Raw genomic sequence first — 20,089 nt, 5'->3', positions numbered from 1 at the left:
AGGTGTCATCCAATTTAGGAATCGGGGTAAGCTAGAACCCAGGTATATTTGTCCTTTTAAGGTGTTAGCCCGGGTGGGAAGGGTTGTGTATTGTTTGGATCTGCCAGAGGAGCTCCATCAGATCCATAACACTTTATATGTCTCTCAGTTGCGAAAATGTTTGGTTGATGATTCTGTAGTGGTTCCATTGGAGGACATTTAGGTGAATGCTCACCTAAATTGTGTAGAGATACCAGTGACGATCCTTGACAGGAGCACAAAGACTCTGTAAAACAAGGTTGTGGATCCCGTGAAGGAGCACTGGCAACACCGAAAGGGTTCAGAGTGGACGTGGGAACCTAAGGACTAGATGAGGGAGAATTACCCAAAGTTATTTGTGGCAGCGGACTTCGATGGAGAAGTCTAATTCAAGTAAGGGAGAATTGTAACACCCAATTCAAGGTATTTTACATTTTGACCCTTAGTATTAAATTAGTTTGCAAATTTGGTACCAATGGGCGTTAAATGAAAATTTAAGGGCGGTGCACGTACGTTGGACGTACGTCTAGTACGTAGGGCGTACGTGGTTAGGGGACAAACCCTAATTTTTAGGGTTTGGACCATATTTATGCATCGTTATAGGGCTTGAGGCTGACCCCTCATCAATCTCCTTAACCTAAAAGATATCCCACGACATCCTAGCCCTCTTTTGAGTGTTCTTGAGACTTATTGTGATCTTGTGGTGTGTTTAGGTGATTCTTGGTGGTGAAGGATGTTCCTTGAAGAAGAAGTGGTGTATTCAATCCCTTGGATCCGGATTCTACACCTCATTATGCATCTTTCGAAGGTATCAAGTTCATAACATGGATTTCCTTGTTCTAGATCTCATTATGTCCTTGTTTATGAACTTATTTGTCCCAAAACCTTGGTCTTAAGGAGTATGGACTACTCCGGGACATTTAAGCTGTCATTTTGAACATTTTACAGTGCATAGAGTCATAAAAATAGGATCTTGAGGGTTAAAGTTCACCCATTCTTGAGTTGTTGGCCTTTTTATGAAGTTTTGGTCCCAGGGTTTAGTGTTGGGGTCCCATTAAGACATGAAAGTAAGTAAAGTTGCCAAGTTTTTGGATTAAAACCTTATTTAGATATAGATCTGAGGTTTGGATGTGAAGGTCTTAAGGGAATAAAACATTTGGTTAAGAAATGGGACTCTGACGAGTACGTTGGGCATACTTTAGAGTACGCTGCGCTTGCTAGGTCTGGATCCTGTTTTTGTTCAACCTAAATATGTCGAGCATATAGGCTAAGTACATAGGGCGTATAGGATAAGTACGCATGGCGTACTACCAGTTGTGGGCCTAAAACGCCTTTTTGGTCCATTTCAAGTGTTTGGGCTTTGATTGAGTGAGTTTAGCCTTGAGGGGTAAAATGATCGTATTTCACACACCATTATTTTCTGCTTTATCGACTCTAATGTATTTTTGGATAATTACTTATATACTCTGATCTATTTATGGTTTTGATAAACATGTTTGGGTGATGGTTTGTATAATATAAAAACAAAATTTTTGGTTATGAGATTTTGGGACGTTACAGTAGGGCTTTAATGGTGTTTTTGAAGCATTGAATTAATTATGTAAGATTTTGTTAAGAAAGCTTATTAGTGATGGTTAATCAAGTGTTTTGAAGCATTGAAACCCTAACTAGTGATTAGTGAATCGATGCATTAGTTGTAGATTATAATGAATTAAGGAGTATGAGATGCTTAATTCATTGGTTGGGTGAGATTAGAAGAATAAAATGAGAAGTTAGAATATTGATCCATTAAGTGGTCATTATGACCATAAGAGTCATTAAGCTCTTAATAGGCTAAAACAAGTATTAATAAACTTGTATATGTATATGAATAGGCCTAAGAGCAAAGAGAATGGATCGAGATGCATCAATGGAAGAATGAAGCTTATAGTAGTTAGTCCTCACTAACTAACAATGTGAGTTATTACTCTCACTCTCTCTAGATTATTTTATATATTTATTTATATGCATGTATGTAAGAGTCATGTATCTGAGCATGACAAAGAGAAATAAAGAATAGGATTATATGTACTATAATCCTATGTAAGATTATATAGTTGTGGTATTACATTTAAGATCATGTAACTGAGCATATATATATATATATATATATATATATATATATATATATATATATATATATATATATATATAACCAAACTAGGTAGAGATGTACAAGTAAAATACAAGGGTATTATGAGTAATACACATAAGAGTAGATAAAGAAAGAATGGGATTATATGTAGTATAATCCTATGAATGAGTAGATGATGAAAAGGTATATGTTGATACCTAAGAGATGGTAGAAAGAGACAGAGTATGATTAGATGTAATAAAATCATAAGAATATGTATATATGTATATATATATATATATGTATATATATGTATGTAGGTATGTATGTATGTATGTATATATCTTGTAATCCACATTCCATAAAATTTACAAATAGCTTTTGAGTAATACTTACTCGCCACTAAAGAAATACTTTATTACCATTAGGTACGAAAGCATGGATGTTAGATATAATCAATAGTTATACATATACTAGACGAATTCTCGTGCGTTGCACAGCCTAGGTTAAAAATATATTGTTAAAATGTTGAAAAATATATGTTTAAAATGGTTACGTTATTGACATTAACTTTGACATAATATTTTGAATAATATTGTTCATTGACATCAACCCACCTTCCTCATTAATAAAATTAGGTATAATTATCTATTTAATATTATTTTTAACAATTGTTATGATAGATTAATTTAAATTTTTACTTATGCGATTATTTTCTAATTTCAATAATGATATTCATTTAAAATACAATTTATTTGTTGTTAACGTTATGTAATTTATAAATTGATGTTATTATCATTTAAAATTATTGCTCTTTAGTTTTAAACCACTTATTATTATTAATAAGTTAAAAAGACTTTTAAGAAATACTTAATATTACTATTAAAATGTGAAACATACACTAAATAATAAACTGATAAGATAGACAATTTGCATTTCAAAAAAGACTTGCATGGATAATATGACATATCCATGATTTTTACAGTTTGATTTTATTATTTATAATTATGGTTCATTAGTTTTAAAACCAATTATTATTATTAATAATAAACGAAAGAAAACTTTTGAAAGAAACTTATTATTATAATTAAATTGTTAAATATAAACTAAAATATAAAATGATAAGATAGACAATTTACATTTTAAAGAGACTTACATGAATACTATGGATAATATTGCATATCCATGATTTTTTTATTAATTATTACTTTGAAACAACACAAACATACAAACATGCATACAATATTTAATTAAATATTATATATACCACTTTCCATAACATATGATCGATAACATGAATCTAATCTTATTTACATTAAAATTTCAACCACAACATATAATGATTGTCTTAAAAGAATACTTAAACAAAAAATATATAAAAAAGAATTAGTATATAACAAACTACAAATTAAAAACTTTAACATAATAATATGACTTGAAAAATGGCCCAAACCCCTCAAACCAACACAAAACCTTGAAACTTGTTTTCTTTCTCAATTTTGTATGTGGTTTGTATTTGTGTGTCTAGTAAAAAAAATGACATTTTTATAGTAAATTATCCATTAATTACTTATTAAACATATTATATAAGTTATAAAACCTTTCATAATGTGTGATTAATTACTTTGAAGGTGAAAAGGTGTGGAGGTTTCAAATGTATGAGGTGCTTGGAAATTTGTGTGGGGGTTTCAAATGCATCAGGTGATATGAAAAATATCTCATTTATAAGTATAACAAGACGAATTTCTGCGCATTGCGTAGCGAAGATTAAAGATATATTGTAAAAATATTGAAAATATATGTTTAAAATGGTTATGTTATTGACATTAACTTTGAGATAATATTTGTACACTAATATATATATATATATATATATATATATATATATATATATATATATATATATATATATATATATATATATATATATATAATCTCTATTATTTTGAACAATAATATTCGTTGATATCAACCACATTCCTCATTAATAGAATTAAATATAATTATCTATTTAGTATTATTTTTAACAATTATTATTATTGATTAATTGTATTTTTACTTATGCGATCATTTTCTAATTTCAATAATGATGTTCATTTAAAATACAATTTATTTATAGCTAAATGTAATTTATAATTTGATGTTATTATCATTTAAAATTGTTATTCATTAATTTTAAACCACTTATTATTAATAATAAGTTAAAGAAGACTTTTAAGAAACACTTAATATTATTATTAAAATGTGAAATGTAAACTAAATAATAAAGTGATAAGATAGACAATTTGCATTTCAAAAAAGACTTGCATGGATAATATGACATATCTATGTAATTCGATTTTATTATTTATAATTATTGCTTATTAATTTTAAAACCACTTGTTATTATTAATAAGTGAAAGAAACTTTTAAAAAACACTTATTATTATAATTAAAATGTTAAACATACACTAAAATATAAAGTGATAAGATAGACAATTTGCATTTTAAAAAAGGCTTACATGGATAATATGGATAATATGATATATTCATGATTTTTAATTAATTATTGTTTTGAAGCAACATCAACATATAATTAATTTTAATGTATACAATAGTTAATTGAATATTATATATGTCACCTTCCATAACATATAATATAATCTAATTTACATTAAAATTTCAACCACAACATACAATGATATTCTTAAAAGAATAGTTAAATCAATAAAATATAAAAAAGAATTAGTATATAACAAACTTAAAAGTGAAAAACTTCAACATAATAACATGACTCGAAAAATTGTTCAAAACCCTCAAATCAACACAAAAAACTTTAAACTTGTTTTCTTTGTGAATTTTGTATGTGATTTGTATTTATGTGTCTACTAAAAAGATTGACTTTTTTTATAGTAGAGTATCCATTAATTGTTTATTAAATATATTATATAAGTTATAAAACTTTTGAATTGTTAACCATTGTCAAGAGACTTTTGAATGGTATTAATTAAAATATGAGGTTTCAAATGCATGAGGTGTTTGCAACTTTTTATGGGGGTTTCAAATGCATGAGGTTCAAGAAAAAATGTTAGCTTTATAAGTATGCTAGACAAATTCTCGCGCGTTGCGCGACGCAAGTTAAAAAAATATTGTTAGAATATTAAAAAAAGTTTGTGTTTATAATGGTTATGTTATTTACATTAATTTTGACGTAATACTTTTACATTATATATATATATATATATATATATATATATATATATATATATATATATATATATATATATATATATATATATATATATATAATCTCAACTATTTTGAACAATAATATTCAGTGACATCAACACACCTTTCTCGTTAATAGAATTAAATACAATTATCTATTTAGTAGTATTTTTAACAATTGTTATGATTGATTAATTTAAAATTTTACTTATGCAATTATTTTTTAAATTTCATTAATGATGTTCATTTAAAATACAATTTATTTGTTGCTAACGTTTTTTAAACCACTTATTATTATTAATAAGTTAAAGATGACTTTTAAGAAACACTTAATATTATTATTTAAATATGAAACATATAGTAAATAATGAAGTTATAACATTGAGAATTTGCATTTCAAAAGAGACTTTCATAAATAATATGACATATCCATGATTTTTATAATTTGATTTTATTATTTATAACTATTGTTTGTTAATTTTAAAACCACTTATTATTATTAATAAGTGAAAGAAAACTTTTAAAAAACACTTATTTTTATACTTAAAATGTTAAACATATACTAAAATACAAAGTGATAAGATAGACAATTTGAATTTTAAAAGAGACTTACATGGATAATATGGATAATATGATATATCCATGATTTTTAATTAATTATTGCTTTGAAGCAACACAAGCATACAAACATATATACAATATTTAATTAAATATTATTTATATCACATTCCATAACATATGATCGATAACATGAATCTAATATAATTTACAAAAAAATTTCAACCACAACATACAACGATTGTCTTAAAAGAATACTTAAACCAAGAAAAAATAAAAAATAAAAAAAGAATCAGTATATAAAAAACTTACAAATTAAAAACTTTAACATAATAACATGAATTGAAAAATGGTCCAAAGCACTCAAACTAACACAAAACATATACACTTGTTTTCTTTGTGAATTTTATATGTGATTGGTATTTGTGTGTTTACACAAAAAGATTGGCCTTTTATAGTAGACTATCCATTAATTGTTTATTAAACATATTATATAGCTTATAAAACCTTTGAATGGTAAATCATTATTAAGAGACTTTTAAGTGGTATTCATTAAAATAAGAGGTTTCAAATGAATGTGGTTGAGTAAAATGCATCATGGGAGTTTCAAATGAATGTGGTGAAAGAAAAAATGCTTCCTTTATAAGTATATAAAGACTAGGCGAATGTCCACGCGTTGCGCAGAAGCATCTATATAGCTGAAATCTTTACAAATATATGTTTTTTTTTAAATATAACAATAATGTCGTTGTTAAATTTGATATAATAATTCGTATACTAAGTTGATATAGTATATTGATTATTTTGAATTATATGATAATATATACATTTATTAAAACTGCACAATCTCAATCTTTTGAATGACCTCTACCTGCGAGTTACTCATGAATAAAATTAAATATAATATATGGTTTAATATTATTTATAGTTGTTGTTATTGTTAATTCATTTTTAAAATTTATTTTCTTAACGTTTTAATTGCTATCAGTGTAATTATTTAAAACATCAAACAATTTTTTTATTTATTTTAAAGGTAACAATATAATCATTTATATAGAGTTAATTTTAACTATTGTTATTGTAAGTTATTTTAAGTTACTTATTTCAAAACTTTTAACGATTATAAAAATATCTTTAGGAAGTATTTTAGTGAATTGATATTACAATTTAGTTTTCGCATTTAGCACTATAATTTATTACTTTTCACTATTCACAAAATATTCTTTAAGTTTTTTTAAGTGGAACTGAAATTTATATTGAAGTTGACCCTGTAATATTATATTTAAATTAACAATTTAAGTATTTTGTCCATACAATTCAAAAGTTGTAGGCTTGTAGCTTTAAACTGGTAATGGTTTACATACAACAACATATTAAATCTAATAAATTAAGTAAAATATGTTAAAAGTTAAAGACATAACTTTATAAGTAGAAATAAAAATATTATTTTAATATTAAAATTTAGTTTATTTTTTATTACACTTTAGGTTTGATATTTATTTATCCTTATTAACCAATTTATAATCATTATTAGAAGGACACTACAATTTATCACTTTTAACTATTTACAAAATATTATTTGGGCTGTTTAAGTTGAACTAAATTATATATTTAAGTTGATCCTATAACGTTATATTTAAATTAACAATTTAAGTATTTTATACAAACTGATCAAAAGTTATAACTTTAAAATGATAATGGCTTACATACAACATATTAGACCTAATAAATTAAGTATAATATGTTTAAAGTTAAAAACAAACTTTATAAGTAGAAGAAAATATATTTTTTTAAAATTAAAATTTAGTTTATATATGATTACATTTTAGGTTTGATATTTATTTAACCTTATTAACCAACTTATAATAATTATCAGAAAGAAATTGAAAAGTCATGGGAGTTTCAAATGAATGTGGTGAAAGGAAAAAAATGCATGGGAGTTTCAAATGAATGTGGTTCAAGAGAAAATGCAAGCTTTATAAGTATACTAGGCGAATACCTGCGCGTTGCGCAGAAACACTTATATAGTTGAAGTCTTTACAAATATATGTTTTTTTAAATATAGCAATAACGTTGTTGTTAAATTTGATATAATAATTCATATACTAAATTGATATAATATATTGATTATTTTGAATTATATGATAATATATACATCTATTATAACTGCATAATCTCAATCGTTTGAATGATTTCTATCTGCGAGTTACACATCAATAAAATTAAATATAATATATGGTTTAATGTTATTTATAGTTGTTGTTATTGTTAATTAATTTTTTAAAATTTATTTGCTTAATGTTTTAATTTCTATCATTATAATTATTTAAAACATCAAACATTGTTTTTTGTTTTTAATGGTAACAATATAATCATTTATATAGAGTTATTTTTAACTATTTTTATTGTAAATTATTTTAAGCTAATTATTTGAAAACTTTTAAAGATTATAAAAATATCTTTAGGAAATATTTTAGTTAAATTGTGATTACAATTTAGTTTTTGTATTTATCGGTATAATTTTCCATTTTTAACTATTTATAAAATATTCTTTGGCTTTTTAAGTGACACTGAAATTTATATTTAAGTTGACATTGTAATGTTATATTTAAATTAACAATTTAAGTATTTTGTCCAAACTGTTCAAAAGTTGTAGCTTTAAACTAATAATGTTTTACATACAACAACATATTAAATCTAACATGTTAAAAGTTAAAGACATAACTTTATAAGTAGAAGTAAAAATATTATTTTAAAATTGAAATTTAGTATATTTATGATTACACTATAGGTTTGATATTTATTTAACCTTATTAACCAACTTATAATCATTATTAAAAAGACAATACGATTAATCACTTTTAACTATTTACAAAATATTATTTGGGTTGTTTAAGTTAAACTAAAATTTATATTTAAATTGACCGTGTAATGTTATATTCAAATTAATAATTTAAGTATTTTATTCAAATTGTTCCAAAATTATATCTTTAAAATGATAATAGTTTACATCCAACAATATACTAAAACTAATAAATTAAGTATAATATATTAAAAGTTAAAAAACATAACTTTATAAGTAGAAGTAAATTTATTAATGTAATATTGAAATTTTGTTTATATATGATTACACTTTAGGTTTGATATTTATTTAACCTTATTAACTAACTTATAATTATTATTAGAAAGAAATTGAAAAGACATGAGAGTTTCAAATGAATGTGGTGAAAGGAAAAATTATTCCATAAAAGTAAATATATTAATTTAATATCGAAATTTAGTTTATTATGATTACACTTTAGGTTTGATATTTATTTAATCTTATTAACCAACTTATAATTATTATTAGAAAGAAATTGAAAAGTCATGAGAGTTTCAAATGAATATGGTGCAAAGAAAAATACATGAGAGTTCCAAATAAATGTGGTGAAAAGAAAAATGATTCATTTATAATATAGTATGATAATGATATTATGTATGATATGATACATGTATATGAGTTATTAATATATTCAATTAAATATTATAATTTATAACAAATCCAGTTCACCGTTCACATATGATATAGAACCAAGGTTCTGAAAATTGGACTGTGAGACCAAATCGACCGTCTTATAGTTTCGATGGTTCAACGGATCTAACCGGTGGGACACGTTTCAATAATCGGAAAAACCGAATTATGTCATAATTACGTAATTATTAATATTAGTTATATAAAAAAATAAAAAAATAAATATTTTTTAAAATTTTTGGTTTTAACCGGTTCAACCGGCCGAACCGTATTTACCGGTTCACAACATGAAAGTTTTTTTGGACTCTAAGAACAAGATCCGAAATCGATTCCCAGGTAAACCGGACGTACGTTCCAGTCCTCTTTTCAAAACATGGTATAGAACCAACACATAAATTTTTACATATAGTTACAACATTGAAAGCATCTAATGCAAATAATGACGATAAATTATTGCATTGGCTCAAATGGTTGAACTTTTTCTACGATAGGCGGAAAACCATGAGTTTAAATTAATATTATAAGTCTTGAGATGAATAAACTAATATTTGACCAAAGATGGGGATTGGGGAGCTGGGCTTTTAAGGCACTAGTTTTCAATGTCTCAAGTCTCAACTGGGGTTCACATGAGCATTGCTTATTTTCTCATCAAAACTATAGATAATAAATTTATTCAAGTCCCGAAAAGCTGCTTAATAGATATATTATTATCGTATTTAAATACCTTTTAGACAAAATTTCAAAATAGTCCCTGTGTTTTACTACAAAAAATAACAACTTAATGATATCTTTCAAAAATAGTCCCTGTGTTTTGCAAAAAATAACAACTTAATGATATCTTTCATTAGGGTAACACCAGTGGTCCTAACGTTTTCAAATCCGACACGGATGGTCCCTGGGTTTAATGTCGTTAGGTTATCTCTGTTTGAGAGAGGGCATTTTCGTCCTTTCACTCCCTCCTTTTTTTTATCTCATTGTCTTGTAAAAGTGGCCCTTTCACCTTGTCTCAGGCGACTCTCATCCCTTAGCTTGTAACCAATCTTCTTCGGTGATCAATTATTTCAAAAACAGAAAGAAAAGCTCATGTTTTATTGTTCATCGCAACAATGGAGAGAAAATTAAGGTAGAAAGAGTCCTGGAAAGAAACTAAGACCCATCAGTAGCTCTCTCCGGCGATCTCGATTCTAGAGTTCAAAACTGATTTGTGATTTCGGGATTCAAAATCAATATACGATTCTGAAGTTCCGTCGTCGCTACTCTTCAGAAGACTATCGAAGCTTACCTTGTTAGACTATTTAAGACACAAATCTGTGTGTTTGGTGCCAATTTGAGTATGTAGATTGCGACTAATTTGGTGTTGGTCTTTGTGTTTGTTGTCAATCTGAGTATATTTCATGAAAAATCCATTTTTTTGTTGATAAATGACCCACTGCCATTACAATGTCTTGATCCTAAATTCACCTAATTTTGTTTTATAAATTCCAAATTGTTGTTGATAAATGATATATTGGTTTTGTTTGTGTTGGATCTTAGTGAAGATTAGTGAGATGATAATGTGGAATAAGTAATTAACACTAGGAAAATAGTATGGTAGCCTTCTCATAGTTGCAAACTTTAGTGTTACTCTGTGCTGATCTATGCAGCCTTCCTTTCGATTCCTTTCAATTCTTCATGGTTTATCCAATCTAATCTTTATGGGTTAATTACTTGTATGAATGTTGATAGGTTGATCCAAATGAAATGAGGGTGGAGATCATGTGTGCAACATGTGGAGGGTATCACTACAAGAAAAAAGGCCTTTTACGACGCTCATTGCGCGTCGTAAAAGGCTCAGACGACGCGCAAATGCGTGTCAAGGAAGGCCCTGTCATAAAGAGAGACGACGCGCATTTACGACGCTCATTTACGACGCGCAATTACGACGCGCGTTTACGACACGCAATGCGTATCAAGGAAGGCCCTGTCATAAAGGAAGATGACACGCATTCGCGTGTCGTAACCTTACGACGCGCGTGTTAATGACACACAATGCGTATCAAGAAAGCCCCTGTCAAGAAAGGCCATGTCATAAATGAAGATGACACACATTTTTGCATATCGTAAATTTAAATGTTTAAAAAAAATAAATTTATATATTTATTAATTTTTAAATTAAATTTGCATTTAATTTCTCATAATAGAAATAAAATACCATATACAAAAAATACAATCCATTGCATAATATAAAATAAAATTTCATACTCAAAAAATAAAATAAATTACACAAATTGTAATGTCATACAAAGAATCATTCAAATGTTAAACAAAAATAATACATTGCTAACATGGGTTATACATTCCTATAAAACTAACAAATAATCATACAAATCTATTTCTTACTGGAAAGGAATGTCAAACATGATTACAAGTCTCCCTTAATCTTGATTACTCACCTGCTTAAGTAGAATGTTGTTGTTGAGAAGGTTACCTAGCAACAGAGAAAAACACAACACCTCTCCCACAATCACAACATCATTTACAGAGAAAGGGTTGTCAATTACTTTCATTAAGACTTTCATTCAATCACAAAAATATTAAATAAAAGGGTGAAACAGTAACTTACTTTTGATAAGTTGATCTCCCTTAGAGCAAACACAGCTAAAGCATTGAACAAGACCCTATTTCCCTCTTCTTTTAAAGTTTCCAGAATGTTTAGAATGCTCTCCTTACCTTGTTATTTCAAGTTTCAAGGGGAAAAAAAGTCCTCACTTTTGGTTCCCTATCAGATGCAGCATCAAGAACAGAGAACATGATCTCACCAAACATAATCAATAATCAGATTGAATTATATATTATGAGTAAGTAATAAAGTACATGTAACACAATAAAGTATTATTAAGGAACTTATGAGTTCAAATATTATTTTTTACACTCAGATGCCAAAATATTTTATGTTATTCTTCTACAAGTTGAGAACCAACTGAAACATGAAAGATAATAGTCCATCTGGCAACTTTTGATGACATGGCAAATGAAATTTCTCAGAGATAGAATAATACCTGTACTATTAAAATGATGGCAACCACAACAGGTGGTCCAATAACTACAGCCAAAAACATGCCTTTAATCATGTCTGGAAAGAAAAGAAAGATTGTTTGCTGCAATCATAAATCCCATGTGTTACAAACTTATATCCAAATTTAAATTAAATAAAAAGAGAAAACTGTAAAAACAAATTATATCCAAGGTAATACACCATACAACAAAATAGCAAAGTCCATTAGTATTGTTACAAACCCATGAAGGAAGTGGAAGTTACTGGAAAAAAAAACATATGATTTGAGGCCAATTCTCCATTCTTCCTAATAAGATAAATTGAGAAGCATTTTTCAAAAAAACACCATTTTCTTAATTATTAGAACACATTAGGAAAGCTTTATACTCTTTGATTTAAGAAGCTAAGTAAACTATAAGAAATCCACAACAAAAAGAAACTATAAGAAATCCACAACAAAAAGATTTGAAACTTACCTGTCCAGTAAGAAGAGGGGTATCAGCAACAAGCTTGAAAGCAACAGGCCTTGGAGTACGCACAGGCCAAGCCTGCAAATAAAAGGTGCATCAAGTATAAAAGAGAACAGGGAAACTGATATTAAAAACAAGAACTTTGATCATTAGAATAAAAGAGAGAGAGAAAAATAGAGAGGGAAGAAATGGAACGAATGACTCATTCCATTCCATTCCATTCTATATTCCAACCTTTACCTTGTTTTCTTATCATTATCAGTTGTATCTGCACCTCTTTCATTTCCTGCAAGATTTATAAACGAAGAATGGCATGTGATCGTGAAGATTCCTCATTTGCATCTATTGTCCCTATGATTGTAAATTAGTAAAAGCATAATATAAAAAACTGAAGTAGAGAAGTGACTTGTGTACTTGATAATATATTTCTCATTTAGGCAAAACGGCTTGAAACAACCTGTTCTTCAATAGGAGTAACTTGACCAATGCAACGTTTTTTCCTAGATCCTGAAACCCAAGAACTGCTACCAAGCACACGTGCCTCCATGTCCAGTACTGCATCCATTTTCTCCTTCCAACCAAATTCATCCTTTACCCTACCATAAATTTCTAAAGTGTCTATTCTTGGTAAAGTTGATCTGTTGAAAGTTGTTCCTATGGAGATTGTAATTTCTTCATCAGCTAGAAGGGATTCTGCAACTGTAAATGGGATGTCATACCATGACCTCATGCCTTCGTCTAGTTTTATAACTCTTTGGAAAATTGTTATCTCAGAGGGTATATGGTTTGCTAATGTGTTCCCCACAGCGACACGAAATCCAACCATTACTATGTTTGGATTCGAATTGGAAACTGTTACCTGGAATGGGAAAACACAAGGTATCAATCATGAATCAATACAAATAATTCAGGGACTGTTTCTTTTTTCTTTTATTTTCCCATCAAGTCTTGTATGGTAAAGTGGCTGAATGGTTAGCAACTATAAAACAGCCCCTAAGACCAAATGACCATTTTACCCTTACATCCCAACAAATAGATTTCATAATCATCATCAATTTTAACATGAGAGAAGTTGGTGGAAAAAATATTAAGGGCAAGTAGGGGAAGGGTTGGTGTTTTGATACACTAAGCTGTCCAGATTAAGTGGTTAACCAAGAAAGCCCATCAAGTCAAACAAAAAAGTATGCCGACATGCGAAAGCCACGTTTCATCAGTACATTATTTAGGGAACCTTTTAATTATGCATTATCTCTAGAAAACCTTGATCATATTTATTGCATTTCAACTTTTATCGATCAAAGTCGATTATATCGAACGATAATTAACTTACACCTTATAAAAAAAAGTTAATTGATGAATCAATTAAAATGCACTCTTTCTTGTTCGGCCCATACATTTTTACAAAAGAGTTTTTTTATTTTTATTTTATTTTTAAATTATTATCACAAACGGATATTTTGTAGGAAATGACACGTAGATAGCCGACATTGCCAAATGTAAAAAGAAAGAAAGCAACGGGGATGAATCCAGTGGGATGGCAGTACGATTATACACCTGTAGAACACGTATCAGACCCTAATCCAACAGGTGTGCCGTTAGTGTAGTGTACATATATGTGTTTGACAAAAGTAGTTTTATTGCAATACTATTATTCGAGGAGTACAAGCTTGTTCCATAGGTACCTGACATAACACAAGGTGACGTGGCATGATAGGATATTCCATTTCCTCCACAAAATCCGTCTCATCAGAGGCCCCACCACCACCACCATCGTTTGCTTCCTCTACCTCGAATGCCTGTTCAAACCAAAACAATAATTTTACAAAGGGCATTTTCGGAATTTTAGTAAAAACTTACTTTCTTTCTAAATTGTAACTAACCTGGCAGACAAGTAGCTGTTTTTGGTATTGTAACTTTGACACACGTTCTTTTAATTCAGTAACATAAGTTTTTATGCTTTGAATATTATCTTCACCTATTGTTTTAGACATCATTTGAATCTTTTTCAGATTTGGTTTGCTTTGTGCAGCAACATCAGGAGGAGTAGTAGTACTAATATTTTTGTCCTCCTCACTCTGTTGATTATATGGAGCCATGTTCTCACGCCCCCAACACAACTTCTTTAAGGGATCAAATTACTTTGAAATTGACCTTGATATTCATCGATTTAGTTACATAGCAAGAAAAGGATTGGATGCATTTCGTGAACGTCTAAAACACGGGATTATGAATCTCGGCTTAACAATTTAGGTAATCTAAATCTAATCATGAATTGTTGATGTACTTTCAAACTATTACAACTTTTTCCCTCCCTAATATTTTTTCTTGTTAAAAAAAACATACAGGCTCAAAAACCAGAAGAATTACCCGAGAAAATTCTTTGCTGTTTGAGATTAAACAAGATTGACTTTGTCAATCAAGGTCACATACCCACATTAGTCGCAGATGATCACAATTCCAATTCCTCTTGAAATCATTCTTCCTTCTTTTCTTTGGTAAAATGTTCCTGCCCACTGTAAGTACACAGCTGCAATCCCAGTAAAAAAAAAGGTGAATTTTTGCTTAAACCGAGTTAGAAAAGTAACAAAAGGTAAAAACTTTTCATTGTTTCTTCAATGTCAATTTTGAATGGTTAACGATACGGGTTCATTGTAATGTAAGTTGTTGTACATATTGATGTATCGATTGTTATTGGTTTTGTAAATACAGGATCATTTTCATTTTATAAACTATTGTTTTTAGTTTCATTTTGTATTCTGGTATTTACCTCCATCAAAATATGAACGTTTGGCTTTGTTGAACCTGGTCAATCATTATCAGATTCGTTCGTGGGAACCGAAGCCTGTTACAAAATAAAAATAGGAATAAATCATTATTAAATCATAAAAGTTAAAAGTTAAAAAGTTCTAATAACAATCAAGACCAAAATATCCCCACACTAAGAGCCAAATCTGTCATCAAGTTCTTTTGAAAGATCTCCATCAGACATGAAAAACTTTAGCAATTGTGCCCTTGAAGGATCCTTTATGATGCTGTCTATGATATCAACAACTTTGGAGACTCCACATTCGTGTGTGTCTATGCACACACAAACACCATCTAGGAAGTAGGACGACGTTAGCTCAATGGTAAATTAATTAATATCTGTATATGTATATATATATATATATATGTGTGTGTGTGTGTGTGTGTGTGTGTGTGTGTCTAACAGTTTAAAGTCTAAAGAAAATGACAAATTATCTTATGTTTCAGATGGTGATGCTTACTGTGCATGTGTTCTTATACGGGAGATTATAACTCTGTTTAAGTGGATTAGAAAAAGCGATTATGAAATCAGCAAAGATGCAAGGAGATAAAGCTTTGAAAGCAGCCATGGCTTCTCAATCTGTAGTTCAACTTGGTCTTTTAATGGCGTTACCGATGATTATGGAGATCGGACTCGAAAGAGGCTTCAGAACTGCACTCGGTGACCTAATAATCATGAACCTCCAGCTCTCCGCTGTCTTCTTCACCTTCTCTCTTGGCACCAAACTTCACTATTTCGGTCACACAATTCTCCACGGCGGCGCCAAATACAGAGCCACCTAACCATCTCAATGTGGTTCCTAGTCGTGTCGTGGCTGTTCGCCCCTTTTCTTTTCAACCCATCTGGATTTGAATGGCAGAAAATCGTTGAAGATTGGGACGACTGGTTAGCGTGGATCAGAAACCACGGTGGAATTGGTGTTCCGGTGAACAAAAGCTAGGAATCGTGGTGGGAGGAAGAACAGGACCACCTCCGATTAGGGCTTTTTCTAACAATTTCAACATCTAAGAAACAATGAAGAACAGGACCACCTCCGATTATGGCTTTTTCTACTGCTACTTCTTCACCATCTTCTATTTTTTCTGTATTTAGACTTGAGAGTATAATTAGGGCTTTTTCTAACAATTTCAACATCGAGTGGGAGATATGGTGGTTCCAGTAGGTAGAAGTGAGGGAAGAAGTAAGCAGCAATCAATGTCGGGAGGGGGAAGGAAGGAGCGTCCAGGGCAAGAGGGAAAGGAGAAAAAAAAGGAAGGCGGGATTTTTAATTTTTTCAGAATTTCATTTCCCCCTACTGTTAAAGGATGGAACGCGCGTTCCATTAAAAATTATAAAGCGACATCCTTAGACGACGCACATTTTATTATAGGTGCCCTCCGTGCTTTTTTTTAGACACTAATTTAAGGGCGCGCAATAATGCGTGTCTTCTATCCTTAAATTTTTTGAAGAGATGACATTTTTCTAATGTCACTCTCCTTTGCGTAACATAGATCAATGAGCGTCGTATTTTGCGCGTCGTAAAAGGCCTTTTTTCTTGTAGTGTATCTTGGGCATGTCTTCAAAGGTAAATGTTTTCGTACACCAACAGATAAACGTCATTGTGATAATAGCATCTCCTTTAAGTTTACGCCTATAAATTCGATAATTAATAGTTCTTGTTGGCGGTGATATGTTAAGGGATTAATAGCATATACCCATAATATACTTGAAGAACATTGTTAAAGCAAACCACCATTGACTCAAGCAAACCACCATCATCGAATTGTAGGTCCCATCAGAAGATAGATCAATGAACAAGGAAGGGGTTAATTGATGATTTGTAGTGGGATTGATTGATGATTTGTAATGGTGATATCCATGATAGGGTTAAGTTTGATGGTGGTTATAAAAGAGCGGCAGTCAACAGAATTCCTCCATCGTCTTCAAGTAGTGAAAATTATGGTGAAGAAACATAAGTTGGTGGTGAAGTAGGGGCCAAAGGAGCCTTTGGGGTCGAATCCATATGTCAAGGCAAATGTTTTATGGCCATCATGATTAGAATCAGTCTTCCGGAAAAATCATACCTTCATATGTAACTTGTTTGAGCACCCGTGTAATTTATTTAGCAACAAAGGTATAGTGGAGAGGTGGTCATTATTAGATTTGAAGAAATGATGCAGGGGAGACGGCCGGAAGGGTATAGGGTATATGGTTAAGGTTTAATAAAATAAAAGGATAAAGAAAAATGAGATAAAATGAAATTATATATATATAGTTAGATAAAGGTAAATTTGTCATTTCATATGTACTTAACCATTCTTTTTAACTGGGTTAGTTAAAAGGACTAACTGCATTTGATTTTGAAACCACAAGGACCACCGATGTTATCCTAATGAAAGATATCATTAAGTTGCTTCTTTTTGCAAACTATAATGACTATTTTTTAAAATTTGTCTTATTTTTATAATATTTGTAAGAATATGGTTGATGGATAATACACTTTTCTGTATATTTTAAGATTTGATCACGAAAAAGAACCTATGATTTGATGTAATTGGCACTTTGTGTTCAAATTTCAGAGAACCTAGCACCATTAGTCCTCATGGTATTTTTTTGCACGGTTTGTTCTTTTGACTAACACCGTTAATTACTTATAATAATTCATTATAAAGAATATTTTTTACCTTTTCTTTCTTTTTTTTTTCTTATTATTATTATCATATTTATTTTTCATATTTACCTCTAATAATTAAAAAAAAAAACCTTTTTCTTTACCTTCTACAATCCACCCCACTTCATATATCCCGTCCCTTTCCTCTCATATCGTCGATACAATCCCTCTTCATGATGGAAAACTTTTTGGAATCTACTCTTGTAGGAAAACCACATAAAAAATCATGATAGATTAAACCAAGACCAAAACATGAGATTGGCTTAAACTATGGACCTAATTGTAAAGAACATGTTCGTTTATGTTCTCTCACAATTTAAGCCCAAGTGTGTCATGTCACTGCCCAATTTTGTTAAAAGATGAATTTGATACCAAATTGTTATACATCATATCATTAGGAACTAGCATAATAATGAGACATTATTCTTAATAATGTCAAGTCAATAAAATCAAGGTGCAACATACATATTGTCACCCCCTCGGCCGGTCGGAAACGATGAGCTGCACAACGTAAATTAGTGATCAAAGTTATTGAACATATATAGAACTATACAAAATAAAATCTTCTATTATTACCGAAATAGAATTTACATTGACAATAACTATTGTTTAATCACAACACACGCCTAACCATTCAACATTTACAAATATATAATAAAAAAACAAAGAGTATTCTGTGCAAACTCTTTTGACCTGCTAATAAACCTAAGAATACATGCATTAAGATACGCCGACAAAAAATTGTTGGTGAGTTCTACAGGTTTTGACAAAAAAAACTTTTATAACGAAACATGTTTTATAAAATTTATCTAGTTGACCATCTTTTATAAATCCGTACTTTTCTATCAAAAGTATAAAAATAGATGAGTTATAAAAGTGTTTTTCGATTCATATATAAATGTTGTTTGTTCAAATCTCAAAAGCACAAAATTTGATAAATATATAAGTAAGTCATACTTGTATCAAGTTTTACGGTTCTCATGACCAAAATGCATTTTTATATAAGGATTTTGAATACCAAGTTATATAAAAATAAGACATGTCACATTTTGTGGAAACATAAAATAACCAACGTTATTGTTGAAGTTTCTTATAAGCAATTTTGTAGTTTATATGTAAAACTCATAAATTTTAAGTTTATAAAACTTGTGAGGTCGTGTCGTAGTAATGATTAAGTGTTATCTTACATAATTTGAAAACCAACACCGAATCAGTGGAGCAAACTTATCCTATAAAAGCATTATGTTTTTATGTCACAATAATTCTTAAGCATCATCGTACACCTTTTTGGTTTGTGTCAAGAGAATTAGTTTCGCCAAAAATACTTTCGTACAAAAATGAAAGGTTTATGATTATAACTTATTTGTTTATAAATTTATAAACCTTGACCAAGCAAGTCATGTTATTAATTAAGTGTTATATAACTTTTTTTTGGTAATGACACTTATCATTTTGAGTTACAAACTGTCGCATTATATACAATCTCTTCCAACTAGTATAAGTGAACAAAAACCCCATATAAATCTTATTTCAGTTCTATACGGTAACAAAACAATCAAGGATCTATAATTAGCTCATAACCGAATTACAGCTCGAATCCTCTGCACCAACACAAAAAAGGGTGTGGTAAAAGTTCCAGATCAATGCTTTATCAGCATCGTGGAGTAAGTAATGTAGAAACGTTAACATATGTTTTCGACTTGTCAGACGATGATTGTAGCT

General features: G+C 29.3%; 1 protein-coding gene across 1 annotated transcript; it reads right to left on the bottom strand.

Moving 5' to 3' along the window:
* Positions 1–14,323: 14,323 nt before the first annotated feature.
* LOC128127208 (kinesin-like protein KIN-7A) lies at positions 14,324–15,007 on the bottom strand. Its single transcript, XM_052765635.1, has 2 exons — positions 14,792–15,007; positions 14,324–14,707 (listed from the first exon to the last, which is right to left on the bottom strand). The coding sequence occupies exons 1-2, from the start codon at positions 15,005–15,007 to the stop codon at positions 14,546–14,548; spliced, it is 378 nt and encodes a 125-aa protein (XP_052621595.1). The 3' UTR covers positions 14,324–14,545.
* Positions 15,008–20,089: the final 5,082 nt, after the last annotated feature.

Source organism: Lactuca sativa, chromosome 7 (assembly GCF_002870075.4).
Source record: "Lactuca sativa cultivar Salinas chromosome 7, Lsat_Salinas_v11, whole genome shotgun sequence".
Taxonomy (NCBI): domain Eukaryota; kingdom Viridiplantae; phylum Streptophyta; class Magnoliopsida; order Asterales; family Asteraceae; genus Lactuca; species Lactuca sativa.
This window is presented reverse-complemented; position numbering and strand designations above follow the sequence as displayed.

What these genes read in the sequence shown, in the direction of transcription:
- LOC128127208 (XM_052765635.1), bottom strand. Translation starts at nt 15,007, where the DNA reads ATGGCTCCATATAATCAACAGAGTGAGGAGGACAAAAATATTAGTACT. An exon ending in AACAGCTACTTGTCTGCCAG is followed by an intron (nt 14,708 to 14,791) that starts GTTAGTTACAAT and finishes TGGTTTGAACAG; the next exon opens with GCATTCGAGGTAGAGGAAGC.